Genomic DNA, 21229 nt, shown 5'->3' with positions numbered 1-21229 from the left:
TTTTGTAAACTGTGAAATCTTTTTCTTGGGAATTATGCAAAGATATCACACCTATGTGGAGTAATTTAGAAGACTGCCTAAAGATACAGGGATAAATTAGCTTAGTATTTCTATTATTTAGTCTGGTATATGACAAAAGTTTTTAAATATCTGCTTAAGAAGTCCCCTATTTTGAGTTTGTATTATCATCTATGATTTTTTTTTACCTTCAAATCTGCCCAAGTATCAAGGTTATTTAAATTTTTCTTTTACGCATACCTGTAAGTAAGGAAAATGTGTATCTGATTTTATCACTAAGCAACAAAGGCCTCAACTGTGTTCTGGAGCTGATTTATACTTGTTAGAGGGAATCAATTGTGCACATTTCTTCTCAACTCTGCATTTAGTGATGTTACTTTGGTAGCTTGAAATCATGGTAGGAGTATTTACACCATAGAAATTTGCAAATGCTAGAAGTCATGAGTTTTGTTTTGTTTCTGTGTTTTTTTTTCCTTAGAGTGCTTGTGGTTAAACATTTACCAACACACAAATCACTATATTTGTAGTCATTCACTCAATAGCTATTTCTTAAGTACCTTCTAAGTATTAACATTGTATAGATACGGGGCACACTGGAATAAACAAGACAAACATGTCCCATATCCTAATGAAACTGTAATTAATATCTTCACTTGACTCCCTCAGCTGTAGTCCAGAGTCCTAAATCCAATAATCTATTGAACTTCAACATCTGAAAGTTTAATAAGCATCTCAGAATTTACATGCTCCAAACTGAGTTCCTGATTTTCCTCTGAAACTTACTACTCCTACAATCTTCTGAGGTCAAAAATCTGAACCTTAGGTCAGAACTCTTGGAAGTATTCTCACTCATCTCTTCTTTCATACTCTATGTTCAATCAATCAGAAAATCTAATCACTTTTACTTTCAAAATATATGTAGAATCTAATCACTCCTTAAGATGTCTATCGTTGCCTCCCTAGTCCAAGTCAATATCATTTCTCACCTAACTGGTTTCCCTACCCCTGCTTTTGTTTCCCTTTGGTTTGTTCTCAATGCAACAATCAGAGAGATCCTGTAATGAGTCAGATCATATATCCCCTCTACAAATCCTCCAATGGCACCTCAGTTCTCTCAGGGTAGAAATCAAAGTTCCTACAATGGTCTATAAGAATTTATAGTAGCTGGTCCTTTGTTACTCTCCAACCTTATCTCCTACTACTTACACTCCACCACTCTGCTCCACCATCACTGGATTCCTCTGTTACATCAATATATTAAGTGTGTTTCCACCTCAGGATCTTACACTCTGTGTGAAACACTCTTACTCCAGACACATTGTTCATTACCTGTACTACTTCTGGACCCTAACTACTCTATTTGAAATTGCTTTAAATTTTTCTTTACCACATGTATCACGTTCTAAAATACTATATAATTAGCTCATCTGCAATGTTTATTGTTTTTTGTATGTCTGCCCTGGATTCTAAGTTCCATGAGGACAAGGCTAGACCTGTGTCTCAACTGAGTGAATGAAGAATAGATAGAGTCTATGGTAACTGGGAACACATAGCAGGGGAAAGCACATTTATAGTGTTAGAGCAGAAAAACTCAGAAATGTAGAAGCATTTTTAAAGTTCCTTATTTTATAGAAGTAAAGAAAATATCTCCTGGGGCTTCCCTGGTGGCACAGTGGTTGAGAATCTGCCTGCCAATGCAGGGGACATGGGTTCGAGCCCTGGCCTGGGAAGATCCCACATGCCACGGAGCAACTGGGCCTGTGAGCCACAATTACTGAGCCTGCGCGTCTGGAGCCTGTGCTCCGCAACAAGAGAGGCCGTGATAGTGAGAGGCCCGCGCACCGCGATGAAGAGTGGCCCCCGCTTGCCACAACTAGAGAAAGCCCTCGCACAGAAACGAAGACCCAACACAGCCATAAATAAATAAATAAATAAATAAATAAATAAATAAATAAATAAATAAAATTTAAAAAAAAAGAAAATATCTCCTAATAAATTGGCTATGAGTAGTTACTATTTAAATAAAAACAAAACATTTAAAATATTCTATGCAACCTAATATGTGATTATCATATTAAACTGAATCATCTATAAAGAAAAAGATTAAGAGATTTTCAAATGAGCATAGGAAACAATTTTGAAGAAATTAAAAACTCACAAATTGAGTGTTTATGCTGAATAAGTACTATTAATCACAATTCAGAATTCTTAGATGAATAAACTTACTGAATTTAAAAGACGTCACAGTGCCATATGTATTGATTTTTATACCTTCAAATTAAATAAATATATGAAGGCTGTTTTCCCCATTAAGTTAACTACATGGTATAAAATAAATTCAAAACTCTTAAACTTACATCATGTTTTCATTAATTTAAAATGTTTTACCCCTAAAATAAAAATATTTTCAATATCTCTTCAACAAAGATTTACATAAGCTAAATTTCATGTTGAAGGCTGTGGTGTTTCACAAACAAACTAGTGTAATAATATTTTTTAAATAACAGTTTACAATGCTTTCCTGTGTAAGAAATTACTGACAATCCCCATTGACCAGTCACAAAACCATTTCTGAGACTATCTTTAATGGACAAGAATGAAACAGGTCTCCTTAGAAATATATAAAAGGACACCATTTTAAAGTTTTAGCAGCTAAAAAAATAGAACACATATGCCAAAGAACACACACACACACAACCAATTCTATGCATGCACAATTCAATACATGCAATCCTTGCTTTGCACAAATTTCAGTTACCAAGATTATTTATTTATATAACACTAGTCCCCTCAACAGCTTGGCTCAAGTTTTTCTTACCATGTCACATTAACTGTGAGTACTTGCATAAAGTAAAAAATTAGCTGCTAGCTCTTAAGCTCTCATGAATCACTCCACAAATAACAGATGCACTTCATAATCAGTGACCAATCATATTCCTATTTTTCAAAATCTGTTACTGATTGGTCACTGATTATCTTAGTCAGTTCATGCACAGACAGCAAAGCACATAGTTGCATTGCCTCATTGTCTTTCAATGATAAACTCAAATGACACCTTAGAAAAATGGCTAATCAAGAGAAGGACTTGCCAACAAAGAGGAAGAAATAAAAAGTGATAACACTGAAAGTGAAATTCAAATCCAATATAGGTGAAGATGAAGAAGAATAGCTGAATAAGGGAATGTTGACAGTCACTTTACAAGAGACTCTAAATATGCAGCCAGAGGAAATTAGTGAAGGTGAATTTATCAACATGAATGAGGAAAATGATAGTGACAAATGACGAAGATGTCCCAGAGGAAGAGAATTGGCAAAAATCTTCATATGAAAAAAAAAAAAACCTCTCAGATACTTCACCACTTTCAAAGTTCAAGGATAAAATGTTGGAAGCTGATTCAAACTCACAAAGGAGTACAACACTCTTCCAAGGTATAGAAAACATGTGGGCTCTGCATATGTTATATGAAAGAATAAAGTAAACACTATTCAAACTACTCATGATACCTTTATATTTTTTTCTAAGACTTTACTTTTACAGTAATTTTTGGTTAACAGCAAAATTGAGGGAAGGTACAGAGATTTCCTATATATCCTCTGCCCCGCACACATGCATAGCCTCCCTGTTATCAACATCTCCCAGCAGAGTGGTACATTCTTTACCACTGATGAACCTAACTGACTCATCATAATCACCCAAAGTCCATAGTTTACATTAGGCTTCACTCTTGGTGTTGTACATTCAATGCATTTAGGCAAATGTGTAATGACATGTAACCATCATTATTGTCTCCTCCAGAGTATTTTCACTCCCCTAAAAATTCTCTGTGCTTTGCCTATTCAACCCTATTCCCTTGAACCCCTAGCAAATACTGATCTTTTTATTGTGTCCATAGTTTTGTCTTTTCCATAATCACATAGTTAGAATCAAACAATATGTAGCCTTTTCAGATTGACTTCTTTCACTTAGTAATATGGATTTAAGATTTGTTGATGTTTTTTCATGGCTTGATACCAGATTTCTTTTTAGCAGTGAATAATATTTCATCATCTGATGTATTGGGTTGGACACAAGGTTCGTCTGGTTAGTGAATACGTTGTTCAATAAAGTTATTCGTGAAAGTGAAAAATGTGCCTTTTAGTTTTACTTAAAACCGAACGAACTTTTTGGCCAAACCAATATCATAGTTTATTCGTTCATCTAATGAAGGACATCCTGGTTGCTTTCAAGTTTTTGGTAATTATGAATGAAGCTGCAGTAAACATCCATGTGCAGGGTTTTGTTTGTTTTTTGTTGTTGTTGTTGTTTTGGTTTTTTGGTTGTGGGTTTTTGTTTTGTTTGTTTTGTTTTGTTTTGTTTTGATTTGTGGACATGAATCTTCAACTCTATTTGGTAAATACCAAGGAGCACGACTGTTGCTGGATCATATGGTAGTAGTATGTTTAGCTTTTTAAGAAGCAGCCAAACTGTCTTCCAAAGTGGCTGAACCATTTTGCATTCCCACTAGCAATGTATGAGAGTTTCTGTTGTTTCACATCCTTTCCAGCATCTGGTGTTATGGATTTCCACCATTCTATAAGTGTGTAGTGGTATCTCATTGTTGTTTTAATTTGCATTTACCTGGTGATGTATGATGTGGAGCATCTTTTTGTATGCTTACTTACTATCTGCATATCTTCTTTGGTGAGGTGTCTGTTAAGGTTTTTGGAACCTTTTGGGAACCTTATGCATATGTTAAATCTTTTGTAGTTGTCCCACAGTCCTTGGATATTCTCTTCCGTTTTTTTCAGTCTTTGTTTTCTTTGCTTTTCAGTTTTTATGGATTCTACTTATATATACTCTAGCTGAGAGGTTCTTTCTTCAGCCATGCTCAGTCTACTAATAAACCCATCAAAGGCATTCTTCATTTCTGTTGCAGAGTTTTTCAACTCTAGCACTTCTTTTGGTTCTTTCTTTCTTAGGATTTCCATCTCTCTGCTTACATTGCCCAGCTATTCTTATATGCTGTCTGCTTTATCAGTTAGAGCCCTTAGGATATTAATCCAGTTGTTTTAAATTCCCAGTATGATAATTCCAACATCCCTTCTATGCCTGGTTCTGATGCTTGCCTCATCTCTTCAGGTTTTGTTTTGTTTTATTTTCTTTGTCTTTTGATAGCTGAACATGATGTTCTGGGTAAAAGGAACTGCTCTAAATAGACTGTTAGTAATGTGGTGGTGAAGTATGGAGGAAGGGGAAGCATTCTAGAGTCCTATAATTAGGTCTCAGTCATTTAGTGAGCCTATGCCTCTGTTCTGTGAACTTCACAAGTGTTTCTCGTTTTTTTTCTCTCCCTTTATTTTTTTTTAAATTTTTATTGGAGTAAAGTTGATTTACAATGTTGTGTTAGTTTCTGCTGTACAGCAAAGTGAATCAGTTATACATATACATATATCCACTCTTTTTTAGATTCTTTTCCTATATAGGTTATTACAGAGTATTGAGTAGAGTTCCCTGTGCTATACAGTAGGTCCTTATTAGTTATCTGTTTTACATATAGTATAGTGTGTGTATATCAATCCCAATCTCCCAATTTATCCCTCCCCTGCTCTTTCCCCCGTGATAACCATAAGTTTGTTTTTTACTTCTTCTTAACAAGGACTGCCCTCAGAGGAAACTAGTTGGCCAGAGTTTAATCTGCTGGGGTATTATTGGAGACTAACTGTCCTGAGGGGAGGATATACTCCAGTCCAGCTGCATCAGCCTTCCACTTGGGTGAAGGGAAATAGCCAACTCTAACCTACTCTAGACATCTGTCCCATCTAAAGGGAGAGAAACATCTGTGTTAAGAAGAATAGTCTTTGATGTGTTTAAATATAGTCCTTTTCCCCTTCATCCTGCTAGAATCTTGAGGGGGTGTTTCTCTGATATATACAGTGGGATCATGGTCCAGTTCCTGGAAGTAACTCACAGTATTGTGAGGGGCCTCTGCTATATTTCCAAAATGTGTATTTAATAATCTGAGGGGAAAATGTAACATTCTATAAAGCAGGACAAAATTATTCTTCCACAATTTTACTTTGTAGAAAGATCTAAATGTTCATATGCTTCCTCATTACTCTTTTATTCTGTTGTTGATTTACTTGTAGAAACCTGGACAATCGTTCTGCCTTTGCTGTAACCTGTTCCATACAACTCATCCTGAGTTTCATTACCTTTGCATAGTAATTTCCATTCATCTTCTATTTGGATATGTTTAATTTGTTAATTTTTCCATTTGCTAATTTTTAGGGGAGAACATTCTAAAGGGTTCATTCAGTAAAAACAAAAAAAAATGAAAAACTACAAGCAACATATACAACGTTTCAAAATAAATGGAAAGAATTGTTGAAATAATGAATGCTCCTCTATAATTACATCACATTTGTTATGTTCAAATCTTTTTTTATCTTTACTAGTTGTTGTTGTTGTTGTTTTGTCTTCTTCTATCAGTTATTGAGAAAAGTGTGATAGTCCAACTATGACTGGGAATGTATTTCTCATTTTAGTTTTGTCCATTTTGCTTTGTATATCTTGAAGCAATTATTTATACAAATCTAGGACTGCTATGCCTTCCTATGAATTTATCCCTTTTATCATTATGAAATGTCCCTCTTTACATTTAGTGACACCTCATGCCTTAAAGCCTAATTTTTGTGATGTTTTTTGAATTTTATTTTATTTTTATACAGCAGGTTCTTATTAGTTATCTATTTTATACATATTAGTATATATATGTCAATCCCAATCTCCCAATTCATCCCACCACCCACCACCAGCTTTCCACCCTTGGTGTCCATATGTTTGTTCTCTACATCTGTGTCTCTATTTCTGCCTTGCAAACCAGTTCATCTGTACCATTTTTCTAGATTCCACAAATATGTGTTAATATACAATATTTGTTTTTCTCTTTCTGACTTACTTCACTCTGTATGACAGTCTCTAGCCAATCTTTTCTTTGGTTAGTGTTTACATGGTAACCCCTTTCACACAAACATTTTAACACCAAGAATGTCTAATATGATTAGAAGTCACAAATTTGATCCCATGATGTGTGGAAATGTAAATTTTAATTACGTAACTTTATTTCATTTTTAAATTAACATGTACTAAAATTGACTTTAATTGATGTACAGATTTAGGATTTTTAATGCATGAATCTATTCATGCAACAGTCACCACCATCGGGACACAGAACAATTTCATTACTACAAACAAACTCCCTCATGCTATACCTTTGTATTCATACCCTCTCTCTGCCCTAAAACCTGGGAAGCACTGATTTATCTTTCTCCACTGTAGTCTGGTCTTTTTGGGAAAATATCATATTAATATAATCATACAATATGTGAACTTTGAGACTGGCTATTTTCACTCACCATAACATCTCTGAGATCTAAGTTGTTGAGTGTATCAAAAGTTTGCTCGTTTTATATTGCTGAGGGTATTCTTTGTATGGAGGCACCGAAGTTTATTTGTTCATCCACCCTTTGCAGTATACTTGGGTTGTTTCTAGTTTTGAACAATTATGATCTATTCATAGATCATAAACATCCATTAAAGATTTCTGTGTGAAAACAAGTTTTCATTTCTCTAGAGTAAATAAGTAGGAGTGGGATTGCTGGGCCATTTGGTAAATGTATATTTAACTTTATAAGAAACTGTGGAACTGTTTTCCACAGCGGCTATACCATGTTGTATTCATACCAACAGTGTATGAATGTTCTACTTGTTCCAGATCATCAGCAATTTGTATTGTCAGTATTTTTGTTTTAATTTTATCCATTTTAATGTGTATCTTGATGTGCTTTTAATTCACATTTCATTAATGGATATTTATATTAGACAAGTTTCATGTGCTTATTTGTCATTAATGCATCTTCTTTGATGAAGTGCCTATTCAAGCCATTTGCCCATTTTTAAATTGGATTGTTTGTTTTCTTACTATTAAGATTTTATTTTTAACAGCTTTATTGAGTTATAATTTACATACCATAAAATATACTCATTTTAGGTATATGATTTAATGATTTTTAGTAAGTTTTTAGTTATGTAACCATCAACACAATATAATTTTAGAACATTTCCATTACCTCAAAAAGAAACCTCACTTCCAATTTTGTAGTCACTCCCCATTCTACGCGCAGCCCTAGACAACCACTAAGCTATTTTCTCCTGTTACAGATTTGACTTTTCTGGAATTTGATATAAATGGAATCATTTTATATCACATATAGTCTTTTGCATAGACTTCAAATTGTTTTCTCTGTTTTTAATTGGGTTATATGTCTTCTTATTAAATAGTGAGAGTTATTGTGTATTTTGAACACAAGTCCTTTACTGGACATATTCTTTGCAAATATTTCCTCCTTGTCTGTGGTTTGTCATTTTACTTTCTTCATTTCATATTTGAAAAACAAAAATTTTTAATTTTCATGAAGTACAACATATCATTTTTCTCTTTTATTGTTTGTGCTTTTGTAGTCAGTTCTAAAAAATCATTAGCTATTCCAAGGTTGTGAAAATTCATTTCTATGTTTTTTTTCTGATAGTTTTATAGTTTTAGATCTCACATTTATATGTGATACATTTGGAGATTATTTTTATGTGTGGTGTGAGATAACAGTATAATTTATCTTTTTGTATGTGGATATCTAATTGTCCTAGCACTGTTTGTTGAAAAAATACAATTTACCCCCATTAAATTGCCTTGGCACAGTTGTCAAAAATCAATTGAACATAAATGTAAGTGTTTATTTCCGGACTCTTGATATTTTTGCTTCACTGATCTACATGTCTATTCTTATGCCAGTACTACACTGTCTTGATTACTGTAGCCCTGTAATAAATTTTGGAAAGTATAAGTCCTTCAACTTTGTTTTTATTATTCAAATTTTTTGACTATTCTAGAAGGTCTGTACTTCCAAATTATTTTTAAGATCAGTTTTTTAAATTCTGGAATTAGAATAGGAAGTTTTATAAGGAATTGTTGAATTTTTCAGTCAATTTGGAAAGCATTGTCAGCTTAACAATATTGAGTCTTCCAATCCATGAACATGGACTGTCTCTCCATTTATTGAGGTCTTCTTTAATTTGTTTCAACAATGCGTTGTAATTTTCAATGTATGTCTCCATTCTTTTATTAAATTTCTTCCTATATTTATTAAATTATTCTTTTTGGTGCTACTGAATAGACTTTTTTGAAGTTCATTTTCAGATTGTTCATAACTAGTATATAGAAATACAATTCATTGAACTTGTATTCTGTGACCTTGCTGAACTTATGAATTCTAATGGGTTTGGGGTTTTGAGGATTCCTTAGGAAGATCATTTCATCTGCTAATAAAAACAGTATTACTTCTGTCAGTAATAAAGACAGTATTCCTGTTGAATCTGGATGCCTTTTATTTCTTTTCTTTCTTTCTTTTTTTTGTAGTTGTTATTGTTGCTGTTGTTTGCTGTTTTTTTTTTCATATCTGATTTTTCTCTTTAATTATATTTTCATGATATCTTATTAAGGTAATTTGAGCACAAATTATTCAATGATAGAAAATGACTGAAAAACAATTTTAAAAATCACCTCCATTCATTCATTAATTTAGTCATACAATAAATATGTATCAGGTGCCAAATACGTGCAGTCATTATCCTAGATGCTATGAATATATTTATTATCTAAGTATATATCCAAGAATATATTATTATCCCAGTTTAGAGGTTATCTATACCTTCTTTCTTCCATTTGCACAGTTAAATAAGCATTTACATCATCACAGCTTAAATACCTGAAGATTGGGTACTCCTTCTGCTTGATGGACAACATCATCTTTCTGAGTTTAAGGATAACAGAGTGGAACTGCCACAGGCCACTTCAAAAAGGAGTTTAATATGGTATAGGCCATATTAAACATAATTGAAGGAAATTAATTCCTAGTGCACCCAAAGAACTTACAGAGGCTCCAAGTATAACATTGAACATTTCTATTTAATCATTGAACCACTGAGCACTAGTTGCCCTGACTGATGTTACATAGAAGACCATAGTACTCTCCATACAAGAAATTCTTCTAAAAGGAGAGATTTGAAAGAGAAATAACCTATAATGCACTACCCTGATGGAACAGTTTCTGTTGAAAAGTTAAAACAATATCAAAAGAAGTTTGGTTTTTTTTAATCCTTAGATCAGAATTTTGGCGTGAACTTATTTTTCTTTCTACTCTGATCACAACTAGCTAAGAACCACATTAAATAAGTTATCTTTGCTTATTTTTGTCTCGAGCTTACCACAACAAATTTTTTAAAATTCTCAAGTGTTAATTTCATTTTATTCAATATAGTTTTAGAGTGATTTAGGTTGAGTGTCTACTGTGCCTGATATTACCTAAGTCTCCTTGAATACATTGTGTTATGTAATGTCATTTTAACCTCATAATCATACTCTACGCCATGTTTATTATTCCCATTTAGCAAAGTTAAGAAAACTGTTCCTTTTAAAAATTGTGTACACGCTGAAGTTTTTTTTGTAAACAATTATTCACCCATCCATCTGTCCAGATATTCAACAACTATTTGCAGTCACTATTCGACAATGATTTTGACTACTATAGATACTTTGTTAGGTGCTACAGAACACAGAGAAGAATAAATCGTATCTCCAATGAGCTAAAATCATTATGCGCATAATGCTGTTGCAGCACTGAGGAGGTAAAGACTAACTCTGCACAGAGAGAGGGGAAGAATCTATAGTGATCAGTCTGTAATCTGAGTGGAAATTAAAGGATGGTTAGAAGTTTTCCAGTCATAGAACTTTAGAATAACACATGAAGCAAAAGAAAAATCACTTCAGCAAGGAAACTAGCGTGTGAAAAACATGAAATTATTATCTGAGCTGGATAATTTCCATTTTTCAGTTCATATCTACTCACTATCTATTCCACTCTTTTTTTCTGCCCCTGCCCACCAGGCTGACTACTTCTGTAGACTGACTGTATCAATAGGGTCCCTCACTCTTGGGTCTCTTCTTGGCTTTTCCTAATGGGAGACCTCTGGAGGGGATGGGAGGAAGAAGAGTGCCTATGGGATATATCTACCACTCTTGCCTTTCAGGATTGCTGCAAATTGGCTAAGTCTCCAGCTGTATACATATCTCTTACCAAGTGCTCCTTCCTAAGGCTTCATCTCCTCACTTCAGATTATAGGATCCTGAATTTACAGACTAAAGCAGTGTCTACTGTGGCCAGAAGCAAACTGGAAAACAGTAAAATCTATATTACTTCAGGCAAATATTACTTAATATAATCAAGTAAACATCTGAAGACTGCACTCTGTCTTTTTTATTTTTTTTATAAATTTATTTCTTTATTTATTTTTGACTGTGTTGGTTCTTCATTTCTGTGCGAGGGCTTTCTCCAGTTGTGGCGAGCGGGGGCCACTCTTCACCGCGGTGCACGGGCCTCTCACTGTCGCGGCCTCTCGTTGCGGAGCACAGGCTCCAGGCGCACAGACTCAGTAGTTGTGGCGCACGGGCTTAGTTGCTCCGCGGCATGTGGGATCCTCCCGGACCAGGGCTCGAACCCGTGTCCCCTGCATCGGCAGGCAGACTCTCAACTACTGCGCCACCAGGGAAGCCCTGCACTCTGTCTTTATACCAAAAATTTTAAATGTATATAAGCATGTAAAGATCCAGAAGCAGAGCTTAATAAAAATGCTACCAAAAGGAAAAATTATACCATATACCACGAACAATTACAAAATGGAAAGGCTTACTTACTGAGAGTAGTAAAATTATGTCAAAAAATTGTTTTGCAAAAGACATCATCTTTTTGATGAAAAAGACCCCTTCAATTATGTCAGGAAAAGAAGTACATGGTAAAGGAAATTGGTCCTGTATTAGAGTGAAAAGGAAAACTAATAAAAGATGGCATTGTAATGTGAGCTTCTGATGGATATTTCTGAGAATTTCTTCCTCTATGAAAGACAACAAAATTGACTTTAAAACTTGTTTAGGTGATAAGCTAATTGGAAGAGGAAAGAATCCAATCTTAGCTATTCTTTGTGAAACAGTCAGACTAAGGAGACTCTAATGTATTTGAGAATCTATTTGGTGGGGAAGAATGGTAATGAGAAGCTCAGACAAACACCTAGGAAAATCTAGTGTGATCATATCAAAGATATATATTTCTTTAAAGGAAGAATAAAGTACTGACAATCATTTGAGTGAGATTGTATCCTGGGTTTGATCATTTCTTCTCAAGGTCCAGAGGGTATTTATTTGACCCTAAGGATCCATTTGCTTCACGCCTACTGTTGAGCAAATTATTATTCCAGGAGAGAGCCACAGAATAGGAAATGTTGATGCCACAGTGAATTCTAAATCACCAATTTTAAATTGGTCTTCAGCAGTGCCTGGAAGTTCTACCTACCTCTTTGGTCAACTGGCTCTCCCTTTCTACAATATTTCAACATTTCTTTGTTTTCCTCAATCATTAATGTAATTCAATCTCCAGTGGTAATACTCTATTCCAAGCAGCAATCATCTCTCACCCAAACCAAAACAATAATGAGGTAACTTATCATCTCCCTCCTTCAATCCATTTTCCAGACTAAAATCTGATTACTCTCCCCTCCTGATTGAATCACCTCAATTACTTTCCAGAGGACAAAATTCTATAACCTGAACTACAACTTTGTCTCAAATCACTTTCCCCCTTCACTTTCAGCATTTCAATTACATTAGCCCTTAGTTCCTCAAGTGCACAATGCACCCACCCTTACCCATCAAATTGGTTTCCTAGGGCTACTGTAACAAACTAGCACAAACTGAGTAACAACAGAAATTTATGTCTCACATTTCTAGAAGCTAGAAGTCTGAAATCAAGGTGTTGGCAAGGGCCATGCTCCCTCTGAAACCTATGAGGAAATTCTGCCTTGCCCCTTCCTAACTTCTCGTGGATTGCTGGCAGTCTTTGGCATTCCTTGACTTGCAGATACACCACTCAATCCTCCATCTTCATGTGGCAATCTCTGTGTGGTTCTCTGTTTCCAAAGTTCTCCTTTACACCTTATATTGAATTAGGGTCCATCGTAATGACCTCATTTTAACTTGATTACCTATATAAAACTCTATTTCCACATAAGGTCACCTTCTGTGATATTGGGTGTTAGGACTTCAATGTACCTTTTTTAGGGGGACACAATTCAACCCATAAAAACCCACCATTAACACAGGAGTTTTTCACATCTTGTTTGTTCCCCCAGAAATCTTGGCAACCCTCACCCTTCTGCTACCTTGCCTAGTCACCCTTTCAAGTTTCAACCCAGAATGCTTTTCTTAGGGAAGACTGATTCACAATCTAAATGTTTTCCCCAGTAAATGCACTCACACAGCCATAAACATTGCCTTTGTAACACTTATTATATTTGTAATTTTATGTTTATTGGTGAGATTATTTCATTAGTATCTATCTACTTCACTAGACTGTGAGTTCTGTGAAGGTCATTTTTTCTCATTGTTGTATTACTACAGTATCTGGGATACTACAGTAGACATCCAAGAAATGTTGGCTGAATGAATGAATAACAGATCAGACCAGAAATGACAAAAATGTCAGCTTGAAGTTTCAAAATTTCTACTTTCACTAACGTGTTAGTTAGTGAGAACATAAATTGACTGTTTCCATACAATTCAAATAAAACAATATTCTACCTGTCAGGGAAGAATTTCTCTAACGTTAAACTAATTGACAAAAAAATCAATAAGAAATTTGCAGTTTATTTTGAATTGTCCATGCTGTAGTAGCTGTACAAGACTCTAAACCTGCTCACGTCACTCAACTTCTCATTACAGTCTCAAAAAATCAGCTGTCTAAATATTCAAATAGCATTCACAAATTTCCAGGCAAGCAAAAAAGCAAAGATTATGATAAGATTGAGGAATAGTCAGTTCAGTACAACAAAATTTATTGATAAGTACTGTGTCTGACTCTGGAAACACCATAAAGCAACAGTTCAATGTAATGAGAGAAATGCTATGGTGATTTATAGTCCATAGCAATGGGAACAGAAATGACCAATCACAATTATTGCCTTTATATATTTGACTTCCGTCTTTAATATTGCACATAAATGCTTTTGAATTTAGAGACAAGATGCGACTTCTGATTCTCTTCAAGGCATCTACCTTATATATTTTTCTTTCTCTTCCACAATTCCTTACACGAATGGTTATATTCAAAGCCATAATCTGTACCTATGTAGACTTTGAGGATTGGCAGAACTGGTTTAGAATTCCAATTCTTACTATTTGGGACATTTTTAAACAATTTACTTAATCTTTAAGCCTCAGTTTTCTTTTCTGTAAAATAGAGATAATATTAGTTAATTTATTGAATTTTTCTGGATACTAAATGTATATATATGTATATATATTGTGTGCAATAAGTTGTCTAGTCATGCTTAGCAATCAATATATGTTGCTATTATTATCTTTACCAACATAAGCATGAGAGGTGAATTTTGAACAGTTTTCAGTTTCAAGCATGTGTATTTTATTTTCTTTGTATGGTTCACTTTATTTCCCTAAACCAAGGTACCATTTTATGATTATTTTTTTCATATCTAACATTCACTTTTGCCTAATAGCTGTCATACATAATAAATTAAGAGTACTTCCTTTAAGTAAATTACAACTAAAGTTAATATTATGAATAGTAGGTAGATAAGTTCCAATATATCTACTGAAAATCTAATTCTGCCTAATAGTTACAAAAGCAAAGAGCAGTAAGCAAATTAATGAATTATCCTTATTTTGAAATAGTTACATTCATAAGATTAAATGTTTTTGGTTTAAGTAATACTCATTCTTTGATAAAAATATTACCTTTGAAAAATTTTCATAAATAAAAATATATTTGAGAAACACAAAATGGCCAATAGTAAAAATAATACAATTAAATAATGTGCTTTATTGATAGAAATGCCAAAATATAATTCATTTGATGTATGTTATTTTCTACTCTGAGTATTAGCCATAATTTGGCAATTAGCCATTTTATCCAATTTAAAACTGGAATTTAATTCTCCCAGACATATTCTTACTATTTTACCAAGTGAATAAAGCTTGACTTCTGTTACCATATTCAAACAGTTTCTAATTTCTCAAAAAGTTGCACTCTAAAAATCATATGTAAATATTTTAAAGCCTTAAATATATTTTCCTATAACAATTATGTTATATATAGTTACATAGATAAATACTATGAGATTTATATGATACAGTATGAATTCAATTTTAGAGGTAATAGGAAAGCATAGCCTCAGTCAAACTTGATTTATTCATCCTTATCTAAACCCTGAACTTGTCTCTGGATGCTTTTAAATGGCTATGTTGACAATATCCTTCTGAGGGATTCCTCATTTTGTCAATCATGTAGACATTATCCATATTAGTTGTCTAGAATTTTCTTTTTAAAAAGTTAAACATACAAAAGAAAAATGGAGGTCTTGGGGTACAAAATTCATATTTTTAAGCACTTAATACGCATCTTTCCAATTCCATCCAGCAGACATGTGAGTTCTGATAATGTGTTAGGCACAGCAGCAAATAATCAATACCTTTCACTTACATTATTTCTATTGATCGTTACTTCACCACTAAGAGAGGGGTGTTCTTATTTCTATTTTAAAAATAATGGAGTTCAAAAAGTTAAATAAGTGACAGGATAGGGTTTGAACCTTGATCTACCTGATTCCTAAGACTATGCCATAATTATTCTATGCTGCCTTTATACAAGCAAAATCTTTTTCAGTTTGTTTACCAGAAGAGATAACCCTGACCCTAGAAACTCCTCTGAAACTCATTTTAAACTCCACTAACAAGATGGCCAACAAAATGGTTTTGTTTGTTTTTATATAGGTATATGGCCATTATTGATCCCTTGAAACCCAGACTGTCTGCAACTGCAACCAAGATTGTCATTGGAGGTATTTGGATTCTAGCATTTCTACTTGCCTTCCCTCAGTGTCTTTACTCCAAAACCAAAGTCATGCCGGGCCGTACTCTTTGCTATGTGCAATGGCCAGAAGGTCCCAAACAACATTTCATGTAAGTTAACGCTCTATTACAATTTTCAACTAAATGTATTGAACACTTAATGAACTACAGGTTGGGAGCAACAATTACATAGATAAGCCATAGACATTTTCCTCAAGGGCTCACACATTACTTGGGAAAGAGACACGTAAAAATACTATACTACAATATGATATAGTCAATTAGTTTGTATAAGTTACAAAGGTTTCTAACTGGAAAAATGTGAAGACCTCTATGTGGAGTAGCTCTGGAGAGTTTCTGGAGGAGCGGATAAGATCACTGGAAATGAAAGTGCAAAGGAAAGCCAGGTTGTTATCCACTGAGAAACGAGCCAGAAGGGAGGAACTGAAACCCAAAGGTGTAGATTGCTCTTTTAAGAAGCCTGGCTGAAGGGAAAGGAAGTCTTAGTAGGTTCTTGGTTGTGTTCCTTTGTTTTAGCATTAAAGAAACTTAAGCACTAGGTTAGAAAGGAAATAGGAATGCTATATGATAGAATTTGATATTTCATAATTTGAACCCACCTTAAGAAAAGCAAATGAAAAAAACATAATTGTTCAATTGTTTGCATTTTGTTTTTTATGCTGACCATTTAAATTTTATTTCAAAAAATTCTTATTTAGTGAACTATTTTTTCCGTTAAAAATAACAAATGACGCAAATACAGTGATCATCTTTTAAAGCAGCCATTTTATCAAACTCTGCTCTACTCAGAGTCCAGATTTTTAAAGAAAAACATTAAGAAGTACTTATTAAAGGAAAAGCAGGCAGCAGTTATTAAACTGAGGACTGCATTCTATCCATTATATACTATTAATAATTCTTAGGTTGTATGATAACAAAATTAATTTAATCAAAATAATAAAATTAAATTACTTGTTGACTTAATTCCCCATTGGCTTTAAGTTAATACTTAATAAGCTATCAGGGTACAGAAGTCAAGAAGATTTAAGATTCCCTTTACCGAAAAAAACAAAACAAAACAAAATTGGGATTGAGAAGACTAGCATACCAAACTCTTTAATTACTTTAAAGCCTTCATAAGATAGTAGAAGCCACCCAAAAGTTTATACAAATTCTAATTTGGCTATTATATTATTGGTTGCCCTTCTAGTCCTCCCTAATTGCATCCTTATAATTTTTATTGAAAGCTATGAAATCCCAAAATTTAGTTATAATTTATAGTATAATAATTTTGATGTGACTAACACACCTGTATATTATTTACCAAATTTAATGATGCAATCAAATGTACCATGACTTTGGAAAAATGCCAATGTGACTCAGAGCATCTAGTCACATTTTTTTCATTTGGCTGAAGAATGATTTATTTCAAATATGACTGATGTTGTAGGATATATGTAATAGTTTTACATAGGAGAAAATATGTCAATTGATCAGTTTAATTTGTACCATCTCTTTTCCTCCGATTATACATTTAATTAGGTTAGCTCAATGACTACCAAGCAGAGAAAAGGCACTCATCCTGAGCTTCTATGCAAGGGAGAACGTGTGTAGTTTAAATGAGCACTACAGTTCAGCTATAGTTTTCATACACGAAGTAAAGATTGGCAAAGATCAACTGGTAGCATTTGGATGATTGTAAGTGACAATAGCATAGTATTGTGATGGATTTGTGAAATGAGGACTTAAAGAAAATGTGGGAATAATCTTTGGCATGTTCAATTATGACTTAAAATGGAACGCATTCAAAGTCTTGCTATTTCACTCCAATACGCTCTTCAGCACATATTTTTCTTATTTCTTACAGTTACCATATTATTGTTATTATACTGGTGTACTGTTTCCCATTGCTCATCATGGGTATCACATACACCATTGTTGGAATCACTCTCTGGGGAGGAGAGATCCCAGGGGACACCTGTGACAAGTATCATGAGCAGCTAAAGGCTAAAAGGAAGGTACTGTTTCATATAATTTATCCAGCATTTGTGTAAAGAGAAGGGAAAAAACCCAGTTATGGCATTTTAATATAATATGATTTGATGCTTGACTCCTACTTTATTCCTGTTTTCTTCTTTTTATCAATTTTTAATTTTACTTTCCTTTTATCTTCTATAAGCCACTGGCCATGTACAATATCAGTCTGGGATATTGTTACTTCCTTACAGAAAGACTTTTTATTACCTTTTGCAGAGTATTCTTAATTACACCACGTGAAACTTCTGAAATTTCACTGTTGGAGTCCCTGTGGATTGTATTTCTGCAGCTCTAGCTATCTTTGTCCTTTATTGAACAGAATGCCTCTGATGTACTATATAGTCTTTCAGAAGTTTCATTTATCCCAGGAATGGTATCTTTCTTAGTATGTGCTATAATTCTGTAATATCCATTTATCTATCCCTCCCTCCTTCCCTTCTCCACACTTCCTCACCGTTCCTCCCCTTTCCCTCATCTGGTGTCTGATTAAGAGATGAAGTTACATTAAAACCCTTGTACAACTTATTGGGTGACATGATAAAACCTATTTTTGAACAATTCACATTAAACAAGAAAACCTATAAAAATTATCATAGTGATATTTTACTAGGATTATTTTTTTCCTTTAGTTTTTTTCTGACTATCATTATGTGATTCAGTGAGTGAGATATTTTAATAAATTTGTGCAGTTAAAAGTAATCTTAAAGTCATCTATTCCATCTTCCTCTCTCCAATTGATGAGTACCTAGTGCAAGTCAGAGAAGTTTTTCCAAGGATAAGTGAGACATACTGATTATGGCAATTACTGTTTATTCCAATTATGACATGGACACTTACCTACAAACACTCACTTAACAACAATCAATCAGGTTTTAAAAATCTAGTATAGAAAATGAATTCTATTTTAACACTAATATGTGTTTCCTCTGTTATTGACAAGTGTACAAAGCTTATGTTGGGTTAACATTTTATCATGATGTCTAGTATTTGAAAACAAATTTTTTTTCACATATATTTAGTCATTTCAGCCTTAAATATATATATAATTTCATTTTATTTCATTAAAAATGAAGTGCATAATCCCACTCCTGGGCATATATCTGGAGAAAACTATAATTCGAAAAGATACATGCACCCCAATGTTCATAGTAGCACTATTTGCAGTAGCCAAGACATAGAAACAACTTAAATGTCCATCGATAGATGAATGGATAAAGAAGATGTGGTATACAATGGAAAGATATACAATGGAATACTACTCAGCCATAAAAAGAATGAAATAATGCCATTTGCAGCAACATGGATGGACCTAGAGATTATCATACTAAGTGAGATAAGTCAGAAAGAGAAAGACAGATACTATATGATATCACTTATATGTGGAATCTAAAATATGACACAAATGAACTTATCTACAAAACAGAAACAGGCTCACAGACATAGAGAACAGACTTGTGGTTGCCAAGGGGGGTGGTAGAAGAGGGACTGGGAGTTTGGGGTTAGTAGATGCAAACTATTACACTTAGAACGGATAAATAACAAGGTCCTACTGTATAGCACAGGGAACTATATTTAATATCCTGTGATAAACCATATCAGAAAATAATATGAAAAAGAATGTATATATATATATATATATACATGTATAACTGAATCAGTTTGTGGTACAGTAGAAATTAACACAACATTGTAAATCAACTACACTTCAATAAAACAAAATATTTTAAAAATGCAGTGTACAATGTCTTTACCACATTAAAAAAAATCATAGAACTAGCAGAACTTCAGTAGCATGATCATCTTATAATTTTGACCCTCATTATCTAACATCTTACTCATGTTGCAAGATACTCTTTGGAGGGGCAGTATTTTCTAACAGTCATGTTTTAGGCATAATCACATTAAATAACTGATGTGATGGTCTGCGTACTATTTTTCAGAATAATTTGTCTTTGCATTTCCCACCTAGTTTCTTGTCTTTTATTTCTTTCCTACTACTTTAAGTATTTTAAAAATATTTTTCCCATGTTTAATTTTAGTAAAATTAAAATAAGTCCAGTAATTATAGATTATAGTTCCTTTTCCTTCATAGTCATGTAATATTTTTCTAGGAAGAAATGAAAATTTAATCTGAGTGCTCCTTTTTATTTTTGAGTTGAGTCCCAGAGGGAACAAAAGAAAGAGGGAATGTTTTTGCATTTGCCCCCATATAACGGATGAGAGTAAGGCATAAGTATTCCATTTTTACTTCATTACTCTATAATTTCAAAGTATAAATATCAATTCAAACTGAGACTGTGACTCTTCTAGAATATCTCAAAAATTAAGACATTTCAAAGTTCTTGTCCATATTTCTTTTTCTCAGATTGTGTTCTGGGTTGAAATAGTATAAAATGACATTTATGACATGGACTTCTCATAATAAATCACTTTGTCCTTGTACTTCTTTCACAGTCACTTATTGATATTACCATCAGTATCTCAGAAATGACACCAATTCTGCTCAAAAATTTAAAATTTCACAATAAAGACAGCTCTTCTCTTAATTTCTTTTTTAATCTAAAATTTAAATATGGTCTGGTATGGATTGGAATACAGTTATTTCTAGTAATCATGCTCTTTTCATATTTTAGTATGACTACTTAGGTCAAAGATATGCATCTTACCCTGGATGGGCCATTTAATTATATGCCCTCTCCTAGAGAATACATCTTTGATATTAACAGATTGGACTTGAGAGTTAAGAGAGTATTGGTTACAAGAGTGCGAACTCCTCATGACAGTTGGGAAAAACAACTCCATAAACAACTCCGAGCCAGCGTACTACTAATAAAAGGATAGCAGTTGCTGATGGAAGCCCCACATATACATGAACAAGAATAAAGAAAAGCTTAAGACATTTTAGTCAAATCACTGAAAAGATCTTTGCAACTACTGAGAAACATTGCTTCCATTTCTCTTTTCCCACAATCTTCAGGAAGTGTGTTCAGTTTCAAGCCCTGTAGATTAAATTCTCTGAAGAACAACCAGAACTAAATTACAGGTCTATGTTATTTAGAACCTAGCATGTCTTAAATTGAAGCTAATATGAAACTTTCAGATAATTTAAGATTAACTGCCCCCACTCAAACTTTACATTTGTCCTGCCTAAGTATATAAATAGTTTG

General features: G+C 33.5%; 1 protein-coding gene across 1 annotated transcript in view; it reads left to right on the top strand.

Annotated features, from left to right (window-relative positions):
- Nucleotides 1–21229, top strand: part of TACR3 (tachykinin receptor 3) — a 68532-nt gene that overhangs the window by 10218 nt on the left and 37085 nt on the right. The window contains exons 2-3 of the mRNA XM_059924202.1: nt 15948–16136; nt 17893–18043. Coding sequence (XP_059780185.1) covers nt 15948–16136; nt 17893–18043 — 340 coding nt within the window. The remainder of the gene's footprint in view (nt 1–15947; nt 16137–17892; nt 18044–21229) is intronic.

The sequence above is a fragment of the Balaenoptera ricei genome, chromosome 5 (assembly GCF_028023285.1).
Source record: "Balaenoptera ricei isolate mBalRic1 chromosome 5, mBalRic1.hap2, whole genome shotgun sequence".
NCBI classification, from domain to species: Eukaryota; Metazoa; Chordata; class Mammalia; order Artiodactyla; family Balaenopteridae; genus Balaenoptera; species Balaenoptera ricei.
This window is presented reverse-complemented; position numbering and strand designations above follow the sequence as displayed.